The sequence below is a fragment of the Dipodomys spectabilis genome, unplaced genomic scaffold (genome assembly GCF_019054845.1).
Source record: "Dipodomys spectabilis isolate Male_0828 unplaced genomic scaffold, ASM1905484v1 ptg000054l, whole genome shotgun sequence".
NCBI classification, from domain to species: domain Eukaryota; kingdom Metazoa; phylum Chordata; class Mammalia; order Rodentia; family Heteromyidae; genus Dipodomys; species Dipodomys spectabilis.
In genome coordinates, this window is record NW_024870731.1 from 6,512,487 (window position 1) to 6,534,832 (window position 22,346).

Sequence of the window (22,346 nt, forward strand, 5' to 3'; positions counted from 1 at the left end):
CTCGCCCCGCCCCCAGTCGCGCGTACGCATCTGCCTCCGCCTCCGAGTGCGTGCCCTCCTCAGCGTGGCAAGCGGAAGAGGAGTCCCGGGGCGGGCTCGTCGCTCCGCAGTGACGTCATCCTGCCGGCGCGGGCTGGTGACGCGGCGGGGCCCGTTGTCTGTGTGTGTGTGTGTGTGTCTGTGTGTCTGTGTGTGTGTGTGTGTGCGTGTGTGTGGGGCTGAGGGGCCCCGGGAGCGGAGGGGGCTCCCGGCGGTGGGCGGCGGGGGGTGGGGAGGGCCTGGACATGGCGCTGAGGGGCCGCCCCGCGGGAAGATGAATAAGGGCTGGCTGGAGCTGGAGAGCGACCCGGGTGAGAAGAGGGCCGGGCGGGCTGGGGGCTGGGGAATCCGATGGGCCCTGGGGCGCGCCTGCCTGATACTTCTTGCTCCCCTTGTCGCCCCAACCAGGCCTCTTCACCCTCCTGGTGGAAGATTTCGGTAAGAAACTCCTCTGCAAGCTGGATTGGGGTCGTGGGGGACCCATCCCTGTGCTCTCGCTGCAGGGGCGCCTTGCTCTTCCCGACCCGTTTTCTTTTCCTTATTGTAGGTGTCAAAGGGGTGCAGGTGGAGGAGATCTATGATCTTCAGAGCAAATGCCAAGGGTGAGTGGCAGGGCTGCCTCTTACACCTGGAGGGCTGGGACTGAGGAAGTGGGGGTTCCTCAAGGGAATCAGTATCTGGAAATCCAAATTGTAAAATATCACATCCCATGGTCTGGGTGCTCTTCTAATCGGATTTTTGTTGTTGTTGTTGTTTTCTTCCAATTTAATCTTCCACAGTGTTTTCCTTCCCTAACTCTAACCATTCTTAGGGTTTAGCTGCCTTTTCTGGTCTTGCAGCAGTTAAGACCCAAGTCACATAATACCTTTTGTGCAACTGCACGTCATTAATTACATGTCCATTTGTGCTGTGGCTTCAATCACACAAAGGTCATCTAGTATTGATTGGTGACAAGGCCATATTCTGAGGTACCACATTCAGGACCAAACCAAGAAGTCTGCTTCCCTCTCTCTCCCTCCAAAAAAAAGTGATGCAAGTTGGGTGTTTGTATGCCTTCCTGGCATTAGTGGGGTTCAGATGCTTGAATTTCGTAGCAGTTTTTGTTATTGCCTTACTTTGTGTTCCTGCCCTGCTCTACCCTGGACATAGTGGCAGTTTCAGTCTTTCTTCTCTTACCCAGAACCGTAGCCTTCATGAAGAGAATGGTGGACTGGAGCACCACAGTTAGAGTTGATGTTTGACTCTGCCTCTGGGGTGTGAGAGCCACGTTAAATACAGCATTAGGAAGAACCCAGGGGAGAGGTGGAATCATGGCAAGTGCATCCCAATGATGACAGTGCAAAGGAATAGGGAAAGGAAGGAGGGATGCTGATTGCCTTCTGCTCCTTAATTTCCCAGCCCCGTATATGGATTCATCTTCCTGTTCAAATGGATCGAAGAGCGCAGGTCCCGTCGCAAAGTCTCTACTTTGGTGGATGATACGTCCGTGATTGATGACGATATTGTGAATAATATGTTCTTTGCCCACCAGGTCTGCTGGGCTCTGTGCTTGTTTGGAGGGTGGGATGCTGCTAGGTTTTTTGTTTTTCTCCCCCCTTGGGAAATGGAAATAGGGAAGGCAGGAAGAGAGAAACCAAAGGTGATGGTTACAGAAATCCCTTGGCACAAGGAACCTAGCTCTTATTCATTAAAGGGAACACCTTACAGTAGTGTGGTTTCTCAGTCCATTTTCCATGTCCTCAGATTCTTGGTGGGTATTTAGTTGATTCATGTTAAATGAACAGTAAAGATGAAGAGAGCTGACAAGAGTTGTTGTCTAGATATAACTCCCTGTCTCTATCCTCATTCCCAAAGAAAGTAGGCTTGGGAAACTTAGCATGACAGATACTATTTATAGTGATGATTCTTGGTTTCACAGTTGATCCCCAACTCTTGTGCCACTCATGCCTTGCTGAGCGTACTCCTGAACTGCAGCAATGTGGATCTGGGACCCACACTGAGTCGTATGAAAGATTTCACCAAAGGCTTCAGCCCGGAGGTAGGCTGCTGTCTCTTAATCCTAACTCACAGCTAGCTGAGCAGATGTCATCCTCAGGGGCATTCGGAATACTACCATATGATATTTACTACTATTTGGCTGTTTTCTTTTTCAAATGGCCATTAACATTACACTGTTAAAGAACTGTGCAAGGCAGTTGAATTTAGGCTCAGTTGTTAGGAAAGGTAGTAGAGACCTGAGTAACATGTCAGAACCTTCTCTGTTGGGACTGTTTCTATCAAGCTGTGTTGCTCCTCAATGTCCTGTGATTACTGTGCAAGGACAGTACCGCTCATTTCTGTACTGCCAAAGTTCTTTGCCCCCACCAACTCTTGAGGAAAGCGCAGCTTCACATTCCTCAAATGCCTTTGCGCCTGGTCTCTGGAGCTTTGCCCCCATCCGGAGGCCCACCTGAGAAGCATTTCTGATGGGGCCTTATTTTCTTTCCCCTAGAGCAAAGGATATGCAATTGGCAATGCTCCAGAATTGGCCAAGGCACATAATAGCCATGCTAGGTATGTGAGAACTGATGTTGGGTTAAGGGTGAGGAAGAGGCTTTAAAAAAAAAACAACACAAAACAACAACAACAAAAACCTGATTCTGTCCTTCCCCCAGGCCAGAGCCACGTCATCTTCCTGAGAAACAGAATGGCCTTAGTGCAGTGCGGACCATGGAGGCATTCCACTTTGTCAGCTATGTACCTATCACAGGACGACTCTTTGAGCTGGATGGGCTGAAAGTCTACCCTATTGATCATGGTAGGCACTTTGAGATGGGGCCTGTTGGGTTTCTCTGCTTACCTCTTGGGTGTCTGAGGCCCAGTTTTCCTCAGATGCTTTGGACCCAATGGCAGGTACTGAAGACATCTAACTCTGGCTAGGGTTTCATCTTGTACTTGTATCTGATCAACTCATGTCTCAACCATATTTGTCTGTCTTCCTTCCCTGGCCTGCTCAAACTCAGGGTTTCTCACCTGCTGATTTCTTATCTTGGTCTCCCATAGGTCCCTGGGGAGAGGATGAAGAGTGGACAGACAAAGCCCGGAGGGTTATCATGGAGCGTATTGGCCTTGCCACTGCAGGGTAAGAGCCCTGAGTCAGCTTAACTCTACCCTTGTGTATCTATGCCATGCAGAGAGAGCCCAGGTGATTTGTAAATTGCAAGGCCATGGTGAATCTGGCAAGATCAAGCTTAAGTCTTGGGCTTCCAATCCTTACCCGCCTACCTTTAGCTTGTTCTGGGTTGCATTTGTGATGGGAGAAGGCCTTGATGAGTGGCCCAGGTGCCCTGGCTCACCTCCTAACATCCTCTCGTATAGTTCATGAGAAGCCATCAGCTCAGGTTCTACTGTGCATTGCTACCTGCTGTTTACCTGCTAAGTGTGGCTTATACCTGTGGTGAAAGTATGAATGTAGGGAGCCTTGCCAGGATATCTGTCTCAGCCTAGTGGTGGGGCTATGGTGGGAGCTGCTCTCACAGCTGTAGCTGTGACTGCAGGGAACCCTACCACGACATCCGCTTCAACCTGATGGCAGTGGTACCTGATCGCAGGATCAAGTATGAGGCCAGGCTGCATGTGCTGAAAGTGAATCGTCAGACAGTACTCGAGGCTCTGCAGCAGGTAGGTGTCTCCCTTGCCTGACCAACCCTATCTTTTCTTCCTCTGCACCATCTTTGATTCCCTGATCACACTTTTTTGTGGATTGTATTACAGCTAGCCACTCTTTTCCTTTGCTTCCTTTGTGGAAAAGTTGGAACTTGGGGGTGGGAAGGGAGAATAGCATCTAAAATGGATTTTATTTTCCTATGAATGAGAGAATGTGTAGGACCAAGGCCATTGTGCTGTCCCCCAAGCCAGTGGAGGCCTGGTTCTAGCCTCTCTCTGAGCCTTGGCTTCTGTTTTCAGTTGATTAGGGTAACACAGCCAGAGCTTATTCAGACCAGCAAGTCTCAAGAGTCACAGCTGCCTGAGGAATCCAAACCAGCCAGCAGCAAGTCCCCTATTGTACTGGAGGCAGGCAGAGCCCAAGTGGCCTCTGAGAGCACCCACACAGGTACTGGAGATACATAGCTTGACCCGGGAGGTCCCAGTAATGCAAGTCTTTTCTGTGGAGATACTTAGGTAGTTGTGCAGAAGTTCCTACAGGAGGACCTAAAGCCCAGTGCCTCTCCCTCAAAATATAGACAGTAGTCCTTCCCTAAAGGGTACCTTTAAAGGGTTGTTACTCCAGGCGTCTGAGCCCTCTGTAACATGCCTTCTCTTTTATTCTAGAGGCCCCTTTTCTTCCTGCTTCCTTTTTTTTTCCTGTTATTCTTCTCCCAGTCTAGCTGTGGGACCATTCTAGAGCTCATTCACTCCCATCCCTTTAGATGACTCAGCTGTTTTCTGGGAAGAGAGAAGGAACAGTGTATTCACAGGTTTGGGAAGACCGTGTATTTCTCTTGAGTTTCCAGCTGAAAGTCTTGCCTGTACTCCTTGCCCTGTCTCAGATGGTGCAGAGGAGGTAGCTGGGTCATGCCCACAAGCTCCAACCCACAGTCCTCCCAGCAAACCTAAGCTGGTGGTGAAGCCTCCAGGGAGCAGCCTCAATGGAGTTCCTCCCAACCCCACCCCCATTGTTCAGCGGCTGCCAGCTTTTCTAGACAATCACAACTATGCCAAGTCCCCCATGCAGGTAAGTTGGAAGGTCCCTGGCAGGATTTCCTCTGAGGGACCACTATGGCAGTTCCCCAGGTGGCTCTTAGGTGTTCACACTCTGCTTGGGCCTGTTTGGGAAGTTCCTCTGATAATCAGAGTCTCACAAAAGCAAAGGCTTAAGGTGGCAAGGAAAACTCCAATTGTAAATCCAGTTACATGACTGGGCTTAAATGTTTAGGGGGTACTCATTTGGTACATCTCCATAGATTGGGTTCTGCTGGCAAAATAAAGGTACTTTGTCTTAGAAGCTCTCCATAGGCCTCTGTGCAGTGTCAGTGGGAGGCACCCTCCCTGGGACCCATAGGGAGCACCTGGAGGGGCTTAGCCTGGCGAGTCACGTTATCCTTCTCCTTGCCTGCAAGTGCTGTGCCCAACTTTTGAGAGCAGCCTTTTCTCATAACTACTCTGGTCTCTGTTCTTCCTCAGGAGGAGGAAGACTTGGCAGCAGGTGTGGGTCGCAGTCGAGTTCCAGTCCGCCCACCCCAGCAGTACTCAGATGACGAGGATGATTATGAGGATGATGAGGAGGAAGATGTGCAGAACACCAGTTTTGCCATCAGGTCAGCTCTAGCTGTGTAAGGCTAGCATGCTCTGGCCTCTTCAGAATATTCACCTCACATTTGAGAAAGTACTTCAGCAGATAATATTGGGCACCTACAGAATGCCAGGCCCTGGGGGAGGTTGGCCTGAAGGGACTGACACCCCAGGTCCTCAAGAAGTTTTTGGTGGTTTGTGGGGAGAATGTACATACAAGCATGTATCAAGACATGTTCTGGCCTTTCAGTAGGACCTCAAAGGATTGGTTGAGACAGGAGAAGAGTTTGGAGGGATGGAGATGTCAGAGTGGAGACAATATAGTATTGGCTGAAGGCCAGAAATGAAGCATTTAGAGTAGAGGAGGTGTTTTTTTGAGAACACCTGACTACGGGTGACAGAGCTTAAGGCTGCAGATGATACATATCTGGGTTAAGCTGCTTGGTCCAGGTGTAAAGAGCTTCAGGGTCTGTTGGAAGTTAGAATATATGCAAGGAATTCTAGGCACTGCTGGGTGTGGTTACCTGGCCCATTCACTCTGTTCACTTCTTGTGTCCCACAGATACAAGCGAAAGGGGACAGTGAAACCAGGGTCGTTGAATAGTTCCACAGATGGGCAACTGTCAGTGCTACAACCCAACACCATCAATGTCTTGACTGAGAAGCTCCAAGAGTCCCAGAAAGACCTCTCACTTCCTCTGTCTGTCAAGACGAGCAGCGGGGCTGGGAGTCCAGCAGTGGCAATGGCCACACACTCACAGCCCTCACCGACCCCCAGTAACGAGAGCACAGACACTGCCTCTGAGATCGGCAGTGCTTTTAATTCCCCCTTGCGCTCACCTATTCGCTCGGCCAACCCAACACGGCCCTCCAGTCCTGTCACTTCTCATATTTCCAAAGTGCTTTTTGGAGAGGATGATAGTCTGCTGCGTGTTGACTGCATACGCTACAATCGTGCTGTCCGTGACCTGGGTCCTGTCATCAGCACAGGCCTACTACACCTTGCTGAGGATGGTGTGTTGAGTCCCCTGGCACTGACAGGTGGGCTTTGCACTGGCTCACTGGCCAGGTGCAACAGTGAGCTCTAGGGGTGGGGGTGGGGTGCAGGGGGGGGTGAAGTACACTCAGGAGGGAGGAGGAAGGTAACCAAGTGTCCAATGCTCTGACATGTTTTCATGTCCTCTTCCAGAGGGTGGAAAGGGTTCCTCACCCTCCATCAGACTGAGCCAAGGCAACCAGGGGTCTAGCAGTCCAGAGGAGAAGGAGGTCGTGGAAGCCACAGATAGCAGAGAGAAGACTGGGTTGGTCAGGCCCAACGAATCCTTGAGTGGGGAAAAGTACTCACCCAAGGTGAGCCTCCTTTGTGGCTTTCTCTTTGATTCCTGGCAGAGAGAAAGGCCTGGCCTTGCTGCTCAGGTGCTGGGATATTGATTGGAATTTAGTTCTGAAGGCTACTAGTTGGAGCCAAGTACCATGAAGCCTTTTTGGGTTGGGTGATGGCAAGGAATCAGTAGGCCTCATGGATTCTGGCTGCTCACCCTTGCCTCTAGCTGCCTCTGAGTAGTGAAGCTCTGGTGCCAGTCAGGCCCTTCAGGTGCAATGCTGGGTTTCGGCAGGAGCTGCTGGCATTGCTAAAATGTGTGGAGGCTGAGATTGCAAACTATGAGGCTTGCCTCAAGGAGGAGGTGGAGAAGAGGAAGAAGTTCAAGGTGGGTGATCTTCCTGCTGCCTGGTCCCTTTTCCCTTCTCAGCTGCTCTGGGAGATGGGCTATGATGCCTTTACACTTCCTTTGTCCTACAGATTGATGACCAGAGAAGAACCCACAACTACGATGAGTTTATTTGCACCTTCATCTCCATGCTGGCTCAGGAAGGTGAGGGGGCTTATTGTATCTTAACTGGTATACCCTGTAGATTGTCATACCTCAGATCTCCCTCCTTCAGAACTTTTCTGAGGCTTGAGCAGGGAGGGCCTTGAGACACCCAGCTCCTGGCCTGACAGTGTGGCTGGTTGAATGAGTGGCTACTGGGCAACCAGCTATCAGCTTAAGGGTTTCTGCTTTCCACAGGCATGCTGGCCAACCTGGTGGAGCAGAACATCTCTGTGCGGCGACGCCAAGGGGTCAGCATTGGCCGGCTTCACAAACAGCGGAAGCCTGATCGGCGGAAACGTTCTCGCCCCTACAAGGCCAAGCGCCAATAAGGGCTGCTGTCTCTGACTGCAGCCTGCTCTTGCCGTGAGGCCCTCACCAGGGCCTTTCCCTGCCCTACTCCCCTTTTCCCAGTATTACTGAATAGTTTCATCCAGAGCCCAGACCCTGGTAGTGGAAGCCAGCCGCCATGTTTCCACATCACATCCAGGGGCTTGGTGGGGACAAGTCAGCTTGATAGTGCTTGGGAAGCAGCAGTTAAGAGTTGGGCTACAGAGAGGTACTGTGGCTTTCTCTATAGCCAGAAGTGGAACAGCAGGACTTGGCCCTGCTGTTCTGGCAGCAGAATATATTTTTTATCTATCAGAGATGTCTATTTTTTTCTGGGCTCCAGCCTATTTTGCCACCATATTCATATGGCTGGCTTCCCAACTGCTTTCTCAGCTGTCATCTGGTTGGGGCCAGTTACCCACATCATTCCAGGGTCACAACTCTATAAAGACCCAGCTGGGGGCCTTGTGGGCACAGGACTTTGCTGCCCTAGTCTGTCTTCCCACTTCCCCCCGCCTGTCTGTTGGGATGAAGTCAGGCCTACTCTCTTATTTTGGAGGAGTGACAAACTCAGGGACCCTGCTGCTGGGTTGGAATGATTGAGGTATCCAAGTAAAAGTGGGATGAACAGTCTGCTGGGCTCCCATAGCCTGAGCAGAGAAAAGTGTTTGAGCTGTCTGGTGGCCTGTAAAGTGTCCTAACTCTAGCCAGGCTTGTCAAGACTGCTGTCTATAGCAAGCTCTGGGGCTCTTTGCCTTCAGTGTTGTGGCTCTAGCTAAGGGGCCTACATTGGACTCCTGGTCTCTGTCCCTGGAGCCTGGGGCTCAGAAAAGCCTGACTGGACCCTCAGTATTATTGCATCTTCTCCTCTTAGAATTACAGAGAGAGGGCTGCTTTCAGGAACCTGGTACCACTCAAAAATTTCTGCTGTGCCAGCTTCCTCAGCTTCTGCAAGGCACTCAGGGTCGTGCAACAGCAGGATCAAACCATCATTTGGAGGCCCCTGTGTTCTCAGAGGCTTGATGTCAAGGCTTAATGGGTTTTGTATTGCCTTAAGCTCAGGCCTCAAATACAGCCCAGTGGTCTCTTCCAGATGGCTTTGAAGGTGATCCAGGCAGGCCCCTTATCTGTACATACTGACTTAAGGGCGGGGGCTGCCAGTGTGGTAGCTACCTATCTGGGCTGAACACAGCTTGATTCCCGCCTCTGGCATCTGTAAATACTGGATCAGTGAATGAATAAAACTACTAAGAAACATCATTGCTGTCTTGAGGTCTGTATGGCTTTTTGTGGGAGTAAGAGACCTACTAGCCTAAGGCCTTATGACCAGAGAATTGGTATGTATGCCTTCCTGGGTGTCTGGCTTCTCTGGGATGGTAGGCCTGGGAATTAGGACCTAAGCTGTGGCTGACGGGAGGAATTTGCATTTAAATGGGCTGTGGATAAAGTGATGTGTGGGGGGAAAAGGCTTGGTTTACCACATCTGGTGACTATGCATCAGAGGTAGTAAGACTCTGAGTTGAGGAGTAGTACTGCCTAGGAGTGTCCCAGAAGGTACACTGGGATTCGAGGATATACATTTTATTCCTAATACAGATACAGTGGGGCCATAGCTGCCTCTGCTGAGCCTGCTGCAGTTCCTCAACCCCACACTGGCAATGGGTCCTGCAGAGGGGGCCTCACACAAGCAGCCATGGCACACCTGGACTGACTGAAAAACTTGACTTTAATGACTCTGGTCCTTCCATCTGAATCTAGTAGTCCAGGGCACAGATGAGGGCCACACCACGCTTTATCCAGTGTCGCTGAGGCTGTTGGGTAGGGATCTCCACAGCAATGACATAGTTGGTGGAGTGGCCTGTGGTAGATAGTGTTCCTGGAGGAGGCAAAAAAGAAAAGGTCAGGTCATGCCCTGTCACCTCTAGAGCAGGGGTAGGGCAAGGGCAGGGAATTTGGCAGATTGAATTGGGAGCATGGAGGAGGCTTTGGCACCAGAGGAAGCCTGCCTGGTGAGTAGGTGTGGCCAAAGCTTAATCCTGCCCAGAGGACTCAAGGTAAGGGTTAGAGTTGGAGGCCCTACTCTTTCCTGGATAGTCGCAGCCTAGGCTTTTCCCCTTTCTGGGCTTCAATTACTCCTCTGGACGCCCAGTGACCAGTGAGGCTCATAGGTTCCCAGGACTCAAAGTGGATCTGCTGGGGAGGCTGGCAGGCTAGAACTAGTTACTGGGTATTAACATGCCTGCTGCTAGCATGGCTCTACTGACAAACCTCTGACAGCTTTTTCCTTTTGTCAGCTTTTCTGTTCAGCTAATTTGGATTAGTAACAGCTGACTTGGGCTGGGTTGGGTCAGTCCTGACTACCCACACCTCTCTCTAAAGTATAGGCTCCTTGCCCTGCTTCCCATACCAGCACGGGTCAATGTCTTGTAGATAGGACATAAATAGTAGTTCTGCAACGTGGCCTTGCGGTTGGGCTTTGGTAAGAGCCAGATGACAGCCATTTCTGTGTACAGCTCCTTGGGCCGAGACTCATCCAACTCGAAGTTCACAGGGTCCCAGCGGGCACCTTCCAGGAATAGTCCATGGATGTAACACCCATCTTCGGGCCTGCTTTTGAGCTCTGATGATGACTCAGCCATCACCTGTGATGGGCACAGACACAACTAACACCCAGATTTTGGTTAGAGGGACTGTCCCAAGAGCTGTTTTTTGCCATCTGAAACCTGCTATCTTAGCCAGTAGCCTATACCCTGTCCTGTGAATTTTTTTTTTTGGGGGGGGGTCCATTCGTGGGACCTGAACTCTGGGCCTGAGCGCTGTCCCTCAGCTCTTCAGCTCAAGGCTAGGGCTCTACCCCTTGAGCCACAGTGCCACTTCCGGCTTTTTTCTTTTTGCTTATGTGGTGCTGAGGAATCAAACCCAGGGCCTCATGCATGCAAGGCACTGAGCCACCTTCCCAGCCCTGTCCTGTGAATTTTTACAGGGTTCTTGGCCTCTTCTGGCTTAGCTTCCCACCCTCTTGCTCAGAGTTGCTATGATTATAGTGCTCCTGCTAGAGCCACCCCAGTCTGTCACCTGACCTTGCCCTGGCTGTCCAGACCTTGAAATCAAAGGTGATAGTGTCAATAGAGATGACGAACTTTCGGGCAAAGTTCTGTAGAGTGCCTGTCAGGAAAGCCTGAGGGAAGAAGAAGCCACTGATCCAAAAGACAGCTGGGATGCCATTTTGGATCCAGGTGTCTAGGAAGTCCAGGCGCTTTATCAGGTCCATGACCCATGAGGCCAGTGGCTTGAGCGATGGGTAGGCCTTTGCATTCCAGAGCTCAGGCACAGTGTTGTTGTACAAGCTGCCAGCCATAAGCTCCAGCTGTGAGGACATCACCACCAGCCCCTTGAGTGCCTTGAGCATGTCTCGCAACGTCTGTATGATCACCTTTATCAGCCGGTTGTACCTATGGGGCCAGTGACCAGGAAGTAGAGGTCATGTGTCAGTGTCTTACACTTTGCAACTTGAAGTCATAGACAAAAAAGTAATGACAAACTTAGAGGCTAAGAGTGCAGAGCTGGGTATAAATCTCTTGGCCCTTAGCAAGTACATAACCTGAGGTAGTCACTTAGTGGGTTTTTTGGGGGGGGGTGGGGTAGTGGGGGGGTGGGATGGGCTCAAATTATTTAAAATATGGTATAAGTCATTGAGGTAGAGGATAGATGTTTAGCACTTAGCATGACATCTAGCCCGTGGTAGCTGACTCCTGTGGTCATTTCCTTACAGCTGAGTGACCACTTACTCAGGGCTAAGAGTGAAGTAGGAGGACTTACCTAATGACCTCTTGTGCCAGCACTGTGTTCATTGATTCCTCATAAAGCACAGGGTACTTGGTGACCACCCATTGCAGGTTGATAGGTTCAGGCACTTGGACCAGAATGTCCTCAGCTACATTCTCTACTATCTGCAGAGGCAGAGACGTTGACTGATAGGGCTGGCCTCCTTCAACCCCTTCAAGATTTCACAACCAGTCCTTCCCACAGGGGAGCAGTCAAGATGGCAGAACCTGACTTGCCCAGACGTTGGCCCTTTCCCTTGCTATCACCCACCTCTTCCCTGCCTTGGCCACCTGCAGAGGATGATTTAGGCTGCAGCTGGATGATGGCACCAAGCAGAGCAAAAGTCTCATTCTGGGCAAAGGTGATGTTGGCATTGTCATGTAGGCCAAAGATTTCAGGCATATCATTGAGTGGGAGGCTCTTTATATACGAGAGGTAGCCCTAGGAGGTAGAGGGCCAAAGATGAAGGCCCTGCCTTGCTCTAATCCTCCCAGCCTTCAGAGTCACCTTCCTATTAAGCACACTACTTGTCACCCCTGGTAGTAATCCTTGGGGCTCTTATTGTTCTCAGAACCGCATGGTATCTTTGATGCTGTATGCTGTTTGCTCCCCTCCCAGCATCCTTCCCTCCCAGCGTCCTTCCCTCACTGCCTTCTAGCTTCCTGCTACTTCATGTAGCTGTTCAAACCTGATGTAGTCCACCACCCCTAGCATAGGTGCTTTTGCACTGGGCCCACTCAACCTAGCCTTAGACTTCTCACATACCTCACTGGAAGTATGTCCTCTGGGAGCCTCCCTGACTGAAGAACCTGGATTGGTCACCACACTGAGCAACTACACATAGGAAATGGTGAGTCTGAATTCACCTCTCTCTCCAGTTTGTTTTATAGTGGCAAGAATTAATTCTTATTTCTCTCACTGTAGGATGGATTAATGGAAAGGATGCTTCTAGAGGGAGGATCATGCCTTCCCTGCTAGACCCCTGGCATCAAAGTGTCCATGGAATTCTAGAACCCTGCCTAGTAATCATGCCCAACCCATGGGGGTGGCCTCACGTTGAGGTCATAGGTGGGTTGGATCTGGTGGTAAACACCAGAGGGACTGTAGCTGTGGTCAGGGGAGAGCACGTCAGGGTTGTAGAAGTCCTCCAAGATGTTCATGACGCAGCGGCGATCCCAGTCATCAGTAACGCGGCCCCCATAGTTGATCTCCCCAGCTGTGTACTTGAGGACCTACACAGTGGATGGTGAGGGCTCTCATAATTGCCCAAGCCACTGACCACCCCCCCTTCCCATCTATCCCTGGCCCACCTTATAAGGGATATCATCATATTCATCTAGGAACATCTTGAGTTGGCTAATGCAGATGCGCAGGTCTCCATCTGTGAACTCATAGGGGATGTTGAAGCCTAGGGGCCCAAACTTACGACGTTCTAGTGCATTTCCATGGAATAGACACAGAGACAGCAGCAGGGACTTGAACTCCATCACCTGCAGGAAGTAGAGGGACAGCAGGTATAAGAAACAGGGATGGAAGCAAGTAGATTGGTGTGCATCAAATATTTATCACCTTATTACAGGAATGAAGGAAGTCATCGCTGAGGTTGTTATAGGACTTTAACAGGTTGGCCTTGACTCCACGTGGTGGCTCAATGGTCATCTTGGAGCCATTTTGCAAGATGGACACTGGGAACTTGTTGCTGGGAAGGCTAGTGAGCCACAGGCGGAAGTCCCGGTGTACCTGGTGGACCAGGGCTTCTCATGAAAAAGACCAGAGCTTAGGTACCCTCCTATCCAGCATCCTTGAGATCACCTGTGACCTACTTCTTTGGGCTAAGTCAGCAAATGTTGCATGGACAAGTGGTTAAGAATATGGACTGGGTGCCAGTGGTTCATGCCTATAATCTTAGCTACTCAGGATGCTGATCTAAGGTTTGTGGTTCAAAGCCAGTCTAAGCAGATAAACCCATGAGACTCATCTCTAATTAAGTAGCAGAGTCAGAAATACATGTATGGCTCAAGAAATAGAGTGCCATCAAGAAGCATAGACTGCCCAAGTGAGAGTGTGAGACTGGCATACACACACACTCATACACACACACAGAGGCTTTGGCAAATCCCAGGGTTACCAATCCTAGGCAGATCCCTTGAGACCTAATAACTGGGAGGACTGTTGGGATTAATCTATTTCTGACATTATACGTAAAGTCATTAATACATATGTCACTCACTTTGGAGCTGAGTGCTTCACAGGATTATCTTATTTAAGCCTCATCAGTCCTGGATAGCTTAATTAGTTCCCTTATAGAAAAGGGCATAGTGGGTCTGTGACTGGAAGCATGGAATACCTTGTCAGGGTTGATGTGCTCAATGAGGCGTTCCAGGGCTGGCATCCAGCTTGGTGCCAGGTGGCAATTCTGGAAGAAGACCCATTTGCCCCTCTCTATGGAGCTGCGCATCATTGCTTCTGCCCGAGGGCCCTGTGGAGTCGGAGTACTGGTTGGTGATGGACAGCTGCCCATCCCCCAGTCTCATCCCTTCTTTCCTGCCTACCTCTTACCTGCCCCTGACCCAGGGAGATGGCAGAGAGCTTCTTGGAAAACTTCATCTCTTCGGCAAACTTGTAGAGATCAGCAGCTGGGTCTGTGCCAGGTGACAGCACAAAGATGAGGGGTGTCGTGGAGTTGGAATCTTTGAACACCAGAGACAAGTTGGCTGTCTGCATGGATGGAAAGATGCTGGCACCCCTTGAAGCTAAGGAGAAACAGGGCCCAGGACAAGGAAAAAGGATCTGGGGCTCTCAAGGAGGGCCCAGGCCTTCCTAGTGAGGCCTGCAACTTCCTAGATGCTTTGGGGGTTCTGACATGACCCAAGGTTATGAGGTAGTCTGTTCAGTGCAGCCTGCACTGAGACTTACATATTATTTCTGGATATCACACTTGCCTGGGGCTCAATGAAGCGTGGCTCCAAGTTGTTGGCCACAAAGTCCTGCATGGCATTGGTAACTTTGTCTCCACGCAGACAGCGGAGAACTAGCAGTTTCTGGAACTGGTCCAAGAACTTTTCCCAGATGCCAGGCAAGGGCTCCCTGTAACAGTACCCATATCTCCCTGAGAGCCAGCCTGTAGTAGACCTCAGACCCCAGGAATTTTGGTAGCTGGACAGCAGGGGACAGTGAAGTGTTCCAAGAATACAGAGTCAGGGACCTGAGATGGCCACACGTGCAGAAAAACCTGGGTGATCCCTCCCAGAAGCCCCTCTATGGCTGTTCCTGGGCTCTCATTTCCTCCAGGTACCATATTTGCCATACTCTGGAACCCAGCTCACCGGTGAGGCTCAAGGCTGTCGAAGATTTTCCGGAAACTTGAGAGATGTTTCACAAAGTCAGAAGAGAAAGCGGAAAAGGTTGGTAGGATGGATAGTGCCAGGATGTCTCTCCAGGCCCTGTCTGACAGCCAGTTTGGTGCAGGGTTCTCAGTCATGGCTTGAATGGAGCCCCCAGACAGAAGGTAGCGCCATTCACCCTGAAAGGGGACAGAGAAGGTTGGTTCCTAGGCCCTGGGGCCAGCATTTCCTTGCCTCTGGGCACTTCATCTAGAAAAATCCAACTGCCTCTGGGGGTGTTGGTCAAACAGCTTTGGATGGTATCTTTACTCTGTCCTTTCCTGGAGTGTGCTCCACAGGATCTCCTAGCCAAAACCCTGTGGAGGCTCAGGAGAGTCTGCTCTTGGGGACAGCACATTCAAGGTTTTTTGTGTTTTGGGGCTTAACAAAATTCTTTTTTCTGGTCCTGGGGCTTGAACTCAGGGCTTGGGTGCTATCCCTGAGCCTCTTTGTGTTCAAGGTTAGTCCTGAACCACTTGAGCCTCAGCACCACTTCTGGCTTTTTCTGAGTAGTTTATTGGAGATAAGAGTCTCACAGACTTTCCTTCCTAGGCTGGCTTTGAACTGTGATCCTCAAATCTCAGCCTCCTGAGTAGCTAAGATTACAGGTGTGAGCCACCTGTGCCTGGCAGATTCAAGGTTTTAAGAAGGCCTGTGCTCACATCATTGATCAGGTAACATGAACCCAGGGTTTTCTGTTGTGTTTAAGCAAGCAATTGGGTTTCCTTAAGCCTATTGTTCATGCTGTGAATAAAGGGACTTTTCCTTTCCATTTAGGCTGTCCTCTCAGATCTACAAGAGGGCAAACCCTCATGCAGACAGTCTACTGGCAACCTGTCTGCTCCTTTACCTGGTTGATCTTGCCCTCATTCATCATGATGCGGACACACAACAGGAAAGCAAACATAAGCTTATGCTTCTCAAAGAGGCTGCGGCAGACATTGCTATAAAGGCTGTAGGTCAGGTAGCGGTTGATGTTGACAATGCGCTTCTTCAGGTTGTCTGCAGGGCAGAGTGGTGATGGTAGAGCTCAGGAAGAAGGGAGATCTAGCCCAGTCTATCCAGTCTCCCTCAGCCTTTGGGGGAAGAGTCTGGGCATACCTATGAACTGTTGTTAACAGTACAGAGGGGTCCAAGGAGGCTTGGGAGTAGTGGATGTGCCAGTGAACATGGGTATGAGTTTATATCTGTGTCCCACAGTGGAAATGTGCCCCTACATTCCTATGTCAGGGTGGACCAGGATTACCTGCCCTCTCAGAGTTGGCAATGCCGGAGAGGAAGATGTTGAGGAACCATTCGAGGGAGTACTGGTACATGGGGTCCACACTGGCCAGGTCAGATACACAGAAGAAGAGGATCTGGGTGCGGACAGCCACAGGTATATACTCCATGCGTGTGAGATCAATGTCCTTCTCTGTCTGCTCTGCAATCCTGACCTTGGCCTGGGGTTACAGTGTGAGGCATGTGAAAACCCAGGTAGGCTAGCAAAGAGCAGAAAGCAATGGAGGCGGGGGGGAGGTCTGAGGCAGGTGGGTTAAGATGGGGGAAGCAAGGCTGGGCAGGTGAGGAGATGTAGAAAAAGGTGTGGGACAGATGGGGAGAAGTGGGAGCAGACTTGGGGCATGTGGGGAGAAGTTGAGGGCAGGAGGGGAGAGGCAGGTGGGTGGGCATGCAGTTGCTGACCTGGATTTCAGCGGCTTTCATCTTAGAAGCCTCTAGCACCTTGATGAGCTCCATGTCATCCACAGGGTTGCCCTCAGAGGAGCTTAGTCGGTAGAGGATCTGGTCTTCAATGTCCTTCAGCTCCTGACGCATCTTAGCATTACTGATAATCAGCTGGTTCTTGGCCTCCTCCAAGTCGGGTCGCTCCTCAGCCACTACCTGGCCTAGTAGCTGGTCCTCTAGGCCACTGCCAGGGGCAAGTGAAACCATGTTGGTAATGCCTGGTAAGCTCTAGAGGGACAGCTTTGAGTCTTCTCACTTATCTACCTGTGCCCTGAGTCTGCAAGAGCCCAGCATCCTTGCCAGTGACAGCTTGGGAGGGCTGACCTCCATCTCAAGCTACAGAGACAGTGCAAAGGCTGCCTTCAAAATAAAAGTTCTGTTCTTAGACCTTGGGTGGCAGTCTGGAGTCCCATCAGGGGATGGCTTGTTGGAGCTGGAATCCCTGAGCAGTTCTTCCTTAGCATGTAAGAGTTTGGGGTGACCAAAAGGACAGGCCACAGGGTGCTTTTGCTCTCTGGGTTGTGGAGAGGTTCATAGTAACCACTGGGATGGGGGCCTTGACACCGAACGGGACTGTGGAGTGAGGGTTCCTAGGTGGAAATGGAGGCAGGTAGAAAAGCCTTGGGATCTATATCTATATCTATATCTAAGAGGAAGCTGGGGGATCATTGAGTAGGGAAACACAAGTCCCTATGGTACTAGTGTGGGGGTGACCAAGGGACAGCTGGTAGGAGGGGCAGGGCTGATGCTTGAGAGGGCACTGGGTAAGGCTTACCTGGGTGACAGGGTGAAGTTGATGAGAGTGAGTTTAGTGGCAATCTCAGGGGTGTAGTGTGGGTTTGGCAGCTTGGTGGTGATATACATCCTGAAGTCCTCATGGTAGGGGATCACAGTGTCCCCCAGTTTCAGCACTGTGTTTCCCTGCTGCTTGTATGTCTATGATGGGTGAGACGGGCAAGCACTGTGGCAAGAGCTTCATCTGTGTGGTGTGGACAGATCCCTGTCCAAGCCTCTAGCCCACATCTCTCCCTCCCTGACAGGCCCACCTGCTTGAGCAGCACAGGCTCCAGGGCGGGGTCTAGCTCCTCTCCCACATTCTCCAGAAGGCATGGTTTGCCAAAGCGTATGGCATTCTCCATGCTGCGCAGGAAGTCTCGGTCACTCAGTTTGAACACATCCAGTCCATTTTCTTTTTCCTGTAGGAACAGGGAGAAGTTAAGTAAGGGTTAAGAGGTAGCATGGGACTCAACTTTTCCCCTGCTCCTGTTTGGCCTGACTGGGGTGGGGGAGAAAGCTTACCATGTTTTTGATCCATTTGTTGGCTTGGCTCTGAGGGTCAATGAAGTGGGTCCAGCGCTGGGAGTACTGGTTGATGACTCCATTCTCCACCGACAGAGTGTCATTGGGGAGGCCAGCAATCTGTGTAAGGCCAGGTATACCTGGGTAAGGGCTCTTGTTAAGAAGAGTTACTCCCAACCTCATGCTTTGGCAACGGACTTCATTCTTTATCTCACCCTGGGATGTAGAGGACAGAGGCAGTACAGGCAAGGTCTCAGTCTCTTCTAGGATTTCTGCCCCTCCTGAATCTGGGCTAGCCCCTGGTGCCTTCCTGTGCTGGGTATTTCTGTCCTCATGCCTCCTGAGTCCTCACTCAGTGACACTACTTTCACAGAGTGCACACCCTGCAGACCTTCTTGGCCTTGGCCTATATTTGGCTTTTTTGGCCTTTGGCTTCTGTCTACAGCCTCTTTATTATCTTTCTTTGCCAACTTGCTTGCCTTTTAGCATCTAGGTCCTTCCTTTCTTTTCCTTTCTTTCTTTCTTTTTCTTTCTTTCTTTCCCAGGGCCTCATGCATGCAAGGCAAGCACTCTACCACTGAGCCACCTTCCCAGCCCACAGGAAACCTTTCTTAACCCTTACAGTGGATACTGCTCTCTTGTCTCATTCTTTTACAAATACCCTTAAGTCTTCTTCCCTCATCTATGCCACACTTAACCCAGCTCGCTTGCTCGCTTCCTCCCTCCTTCCCTCCCTCCCTCCCTCTCTCTCTCTCATTTTTTTTTTTTTACTATCCTTCATCTTGCTTGGCCCAGGGGAGCCATCTCCAAGCCAGATAGAAAAGAAGGTAGGAGGGAGGGAGGTGATTTGGGGCCCAGCCTGGTCACTCCTGACCCTGGGAAGGTACCTGCCACGAACGGATCTTCACGGGGTTTCCCAGTGTCCCGATTAGTGTGGGCTCAGAAGTGTGTGGGACCCTGTGAATTGTGAGCTGCTTGACCCACTGTTCATACAGCGTTGTGCGGTACTGGCCCTAGGAAAATGCCAGATTTAAGATCACCACACCAGAGACTCCAGCACCCATTCCACCTCCTATTCAACCCCAGCTTAGTTGTTGCACACAGAAGTCAAAGCTCAGACGTGAAGCTAAAACCTGCCTTTTGCACCTACTTGCTTGGATTCACAAACCTCAGCCTCTTATCTGTGAAAAGGCAGCACTAACATCTTCCCATAAGAATTGAATGTGAGGATTAGATGGGACATAGGATGAAGCATTTAGAAGGGTGTCTGAAACACACAAATATACATGTGAGGCTCTCCTGTGTTCGCACTAGAAGGGCAGCTCCCAAGAGCAGCTCTTCTGGCTGCTCTGGTGCCTTCTTGTCCTTTACTTACAGCCTGTAGGCTGCCCTCATGGAGGTGAGGCTGTTCAGAAGTTGAGCTGGGAATCCTTACCGTGAAGGGACCCAGGTAGGCCACAAAGCCAGAGGCTACCAGCACATCACCAGAGATGTTGTAGAGCATGTGGTCCAGGTTCTCTACTGTGTCTTGCCAGCGCACCTTCTCGTCCGCTAGTCCATTGATGAGCTGCAGAAGCAGTCCCATAGTGTGAGTGCTGGGAGGCTGGCTTGAGGGTTGGGGCTGGCCCTGCCAGCAGCAGCCTTGATAGCTGCTAAGGTGGGATGTGGACAGCCACCCCAGAACCTCCCAGCACAGGCCTTTCTGAGTAGTCACATCACTGTGTTTCATAGAGAAAGGGCAGCACACCTTGTCTGCTCTGCCCAGCCGCTGCTCACACTGCTCACACTTTAGCTCCAACTCTTCCTTCTTAGCAACACATTCTCGGTACTTGGCCTGCATTGTGGCAATGCCATCTTCCACCTCATGAAGGCGCTGCTTTGCCTCCTCCAGGATCTGCTGTGTCACTTCCAGGTCATCCTGGGCTTCCCGCAGTGCTTGCTGCCCACAAAGAGAGGGGCCTGTCAGCTCACCATGAGAACTTGGGAAGGAGAGCCTTCCCCCACCAGCTCTGACCTATCCTTACCCGCTTGGGCTCCACAGCCTTGGCCACAAAGTGGTACTTATGCATGGCGCGCACCCACTGGCAGATAGATGTGCAGGCTTTGGACACCTTGGCAATGGCAGCAGGCTGGAACTCATCATTGTCAATGTATGGTTGGATGGATTTGATCACTGCTTCCCCAATGTTGTCCTGGAGTGGGAACCATGGGCTTCAGGAAGTTGTTTCCCAAAGGAGACAGGGGTGGGCTCTGCTGGGAAGGGAAGTCTCTGAGGTCTCTGATTCTGCTTCTAGGCCCTATATCCTCTGTAGGCCTGCACATAGTATAGCAGTATAGAGCAAACACAACCCAGAAAATCTGGCCAGACAAGGAATTTCTATGTCCCTAGTATTTCACATAAATTCCTCTGAAGCCTCAAGATGTGATAATCCACAGGTCCTATTTAAAAACAACAACAATAACAAACAACTCATTTAAAGGCAAGAGCTTCTTTTGAGAGTGAGACTATCAGAAGGTAGGAGAGAAAACTAAGTGGCTCTGGTGTTCCAGAGAACCTACCACATTCTGGAGCTCATGATAGGTGCAGGAATCTGTGTTGCTAGCCAACTCCCATGGTCAGAGTTTGGGTGGGCCCAGCGGAACCTGAGCTTGTGGTTTCTTTTCTGATGCTATTAAGCCAGGCTACTGTCTCTACTTTCCAGTTCAGTGTGTGAGGATGGGCAACTACCTCTTGACTAATATCTGGGCTGGAGAGGGCTCCTTGATGAGACTCCAACCACAGTGCAGCATATGACCCAACACTGAGACCCCCAAATGGTAGACAGACAAACCCAGAGACACACAGGGAAAGCAAAACCTCAGATGCTGAGGCCAAGGGGGCAAAATAATACTGAGCAAATAGTAAATGTCTTGGTCAAGGCCAGGAGGCCCAGAGCAAAAAGGCCTTGGAATGACTGGAAGTGGCATCCAGTGCGCTTGAGCCTGCCCTGATCCCAATTTCATCAATGCATATTTGCAAGCAGATCTGCTGTTACCTCACCAGACAGCTCCTTAGGGCAAGGTCATGGACCTGGCAGATTATATGACTTATAGGACAATGTGTGTTGTTCGTAGAGATAAGGCAGCCAGAGAGGACCGGGACCACAGTACACGTAGGCACCCTGGTATACCAGGCTCCTCTCAGCCTTCTTGCTCTGCTGGATCATATCTTTGCCTTGGGCTGGTCTGCTTACCTTGTCAAACTTGAAGAGGCTCTCGAGGAAGCGACCTGGGTCCTGTAGAAGCCCCTTGCCTGGCTCCCAGTAGTCATCCACTTTGGTGCCTGGTTTCTCTCCAGGCACCTTCTTGGGCTTGATCCCCTTCATGATGCACACAGCTTCTATGACTAGCTTCACACCTGGGGGTGGCCGCTGCATTGCACGTACCTATAGGCAAAGTCACATATTAGGGAAGGGAGAGGTCCATCACTAAGTGATTTCCTGGGGACAGTGGTCCCCACAAATCAAGTCCCTACTGCCACAGGACCAAGGGCATACTCAGATTCTCTGAGGTCATACTTAACCTGTAGCTACCTAGGGGCTGGCACACAGAGGGTAGGGCAGCCATCTTGGGTCTATTCTTGCTTCTTGGCACATGGTTCTCAAATGATGAGTGGAGTTAGGGCCTGGAGACATTCCTAGGTCCCAAGCAATGAGAGCGGTGGGAGAGGGAGGGACAAAAGGATGCCTAGCTTCCTACCTCAGTTACATCATTCTTGTTGAGGTTGCGGAGACTAGCCAGGGCTGCATCCAAGGCTGGTAGAGCCTCATCCAGATCTTTCTGAGCATCATCAGCAATGGCTTGTGCCTTTCTGGCTTTCTCATTGGCCTTGTTCTCCTCAGCCTGTACTGAATTTCGGGTCTCCTCAGCAATGGCTGTATCCACCTAGGGAAAAGAATATGTTCAGCAACAGAGACAGGCATGCCCAGCTGCTCTTTCTCCCTTCTGCGTCTTGATCTTCCAGAAAAAAGGGGATGAGGGTTGGGGCATCCTATTCTCCAAGGGCCCTCCCTCCCAGAGGTCTGGGAGTAGCTCTTTTCACATCCCAAATGTTTACCATGAAGTTCAGGGGCTTCCAGAATTGAACATACCAACTTAATGGGGCAGGGGCGCCAAGCCCCCACATGGCCTTTTGCACATGTCAGAGAAAGAAATGTGTGTGTGTGTGTGTGTGTGTGTGTGTGTGTGTGTGTATGCTCATCCTGGTGTTTGAATTCTAGGCTGGGACTTGAACTCAGGGCCTGAACCCTGTTGCTGAGCTTTTTTGCTCAAGACTAGTGTTATCAGGTAAGCCACAGGTCTTTTTTTTTTTTTTTTAAACAAGTCTTACAGACTTTACGGACTTTCCTGTCTGGGCTAGCTTCAAACTGTAATCTTCAGATATCAGCCTTCTGAATAGCTAGTATTACAGGCATGCCAGGCAAAAGGTATTCTTAATTCCTTTCCAGAGCATGGCACTTTACTACTATCATAATGAATGTACAAATTGGTTATGTCTGCTAGGGAGGGTGGGGCCTTCAAATACAGGCCCTCATGCTGTGAGGAATCTACACATTTGCCTGTG

At 50.7% G+C, this 22,346-nt stretch overlaps 2 protein-coding genes across 5 annotated transcripts in view; one reads left to right on the top strand and one right to left on the bottom strand.

Moving 5' to 3' along the window:
* The first annotated feature begins 212 nt into the window (after positions 1–212).
* Bap1 (BRCA1 associated protein 1) lies at positions 213–8,771 on the top strand. 4 transcript variants are annotated; one of them, XM_042679915.1, is made up of 17 exons: positions 213–350; positions 448–477; positions 587–641; positions 1,438–1,570; positions 1,958–2,077; positions 2,531–2,592; positions 2,694–2,836; positions 3,082–3,160; positions 3,576–3,699; positions 3,985–4,132; positions 4,569–4,753; positions 5,203–5,336; positions 5,873–6,351; positions 6,500–6,660; positions 6,861–7,019; positions 7,112–7,184; positions 7,380–8,771. In XM_042679915.1, the coding sequence occupies exons 1-17, from the start codon at positions 314–316 to the stop codon at positions 7,511–7,513; spliced, it is 2,256 nt and encodes a 751-aa protein (XP_042535849.1). In that variant the 5' UTR covers positions 213–313; the 3' UTR covers positions 7,514–8,771. The 4 variants fall into 4 exon arrangements, with proteins under 4 accessions (XP_042535849.1, XP_042535851.1, XP_042535850.1 ...); XM_042679917.1 differs by having other exon boundaries at positions 6,927–7,019; XM_042679916.1 differs by having other exon boundaries at positions 5,873–6,324.
* A 448-nt stretch (positions 8,772–9,219) lies between these two features.
* The window catches only part of Dnah1 (dynein axonemal heavy chain 1), a 70,233-nt gene continuing 57,106 nt past the window's right edge, over positions 9,220–22,346 (bottom strand). Inside the window, exons 54-77 of the mRNA XM_042679777.1 lie at positions 21,482–21,667; positions 20,977–21,168; positions 19,768–19,935; positions 19,491–19,682; positions 19,179–19,310; positions 18,631–18,756; positions 17,744–17,863; positions 17,491–17,640; positions 17,220–17,380; positions 16,403–16,628; positions 15,966–16,161; positions 15,570–15,721; positions 14,663–14,859; positions 14,279–14,423; positions 13,896–14,054; positions 13,684–13,815; positions 12,906–13,076; positions 12,647–12,826; positions 12,392–12,568; positions 11,607–11,777; positions 11,331–11,461; positions 10,612–10,963; positions 9,919–10,153; positions 9,220–9,387 (exon numbers count right to left, since the gene is read on the bottom strand). Coding sequence (XP_042535711.1) covers positions 9,266–9,387; positions 9,919–10,153; positions 10,612–10,963; positions 11,331–11,461; positions 11,607–11,777; positions 12,392–12,568; positions 12,647–12,826; positions 12,906–13,076; positions 13,684–13,815; positions 13,896–14,054; positions 14,279–14,423; positions 14,663–14,859; positions 15,570–15,721; positions 15,966–16,161; positions 16,403–16,628; positions 17,220–17,380; positions 17,491–17,640; positions 17,744–17,863; positions 18,631–18,756; positions 19,179–19,310; positions 19,491–19,682; positions 19,768–19,935; positions 20,977–21,168; positions 21,482–21,667 — 4,173 coding nt within the window. The 3' untranslated portion in view covers positions 9,220–9,265. The remainder of the gene's footprint in view (positions 9,388–9,918; positions 10,154–10,611; positions 10,964–11,330; positions 11,462–11,606; positions 11,778–12,391; positions 12,569–12,646; positions 12,827–12,905; positions 13,077–13,683; positions 13,816–13,895; positions 14,055–14,278; positions 14,424–14,662; positions 14,860–15,569; positions 15,722–15,965; positions 16,162–16,402; positions 16,629–17,219; positions 17,381–17,490; positions 17,641–17,743; positions 17,864–18,630; positions 18,757–19,178; positions 19,311–19,490; positions 19,683–19,767; positions 19,936–20,976; positions 21,169–21,481; positions 21,668–22,346) is intronic.

What these genes read in the sequence shown, in the direction of transcription:
- Bap1 (XM_042679915.1), top strand. Translation starts at nt 314, where the DNA reads ATGAATAAGGGCTGGCTGGAGCTGGAGAGCGACCCGG. An exon ending in CTCTGAGAGCACCCACACAG is followed by an intron (nt 4,133 to 4,568) that starts GTACTGGAGATA and finishes GCCCTGTCTCAG; the next exon opens with ATGGTGCAGAGGAGGTAGCT. An exon ending in GGGAAAAGTACTCACCCAAG is followed by an intron (nt 6,661 to 6,860) that starts GTGAGCCTCCTT and finishes CCTTGCCTCTAG; the next exon opens with CTGCCTCTGAGTAGTGAAGC.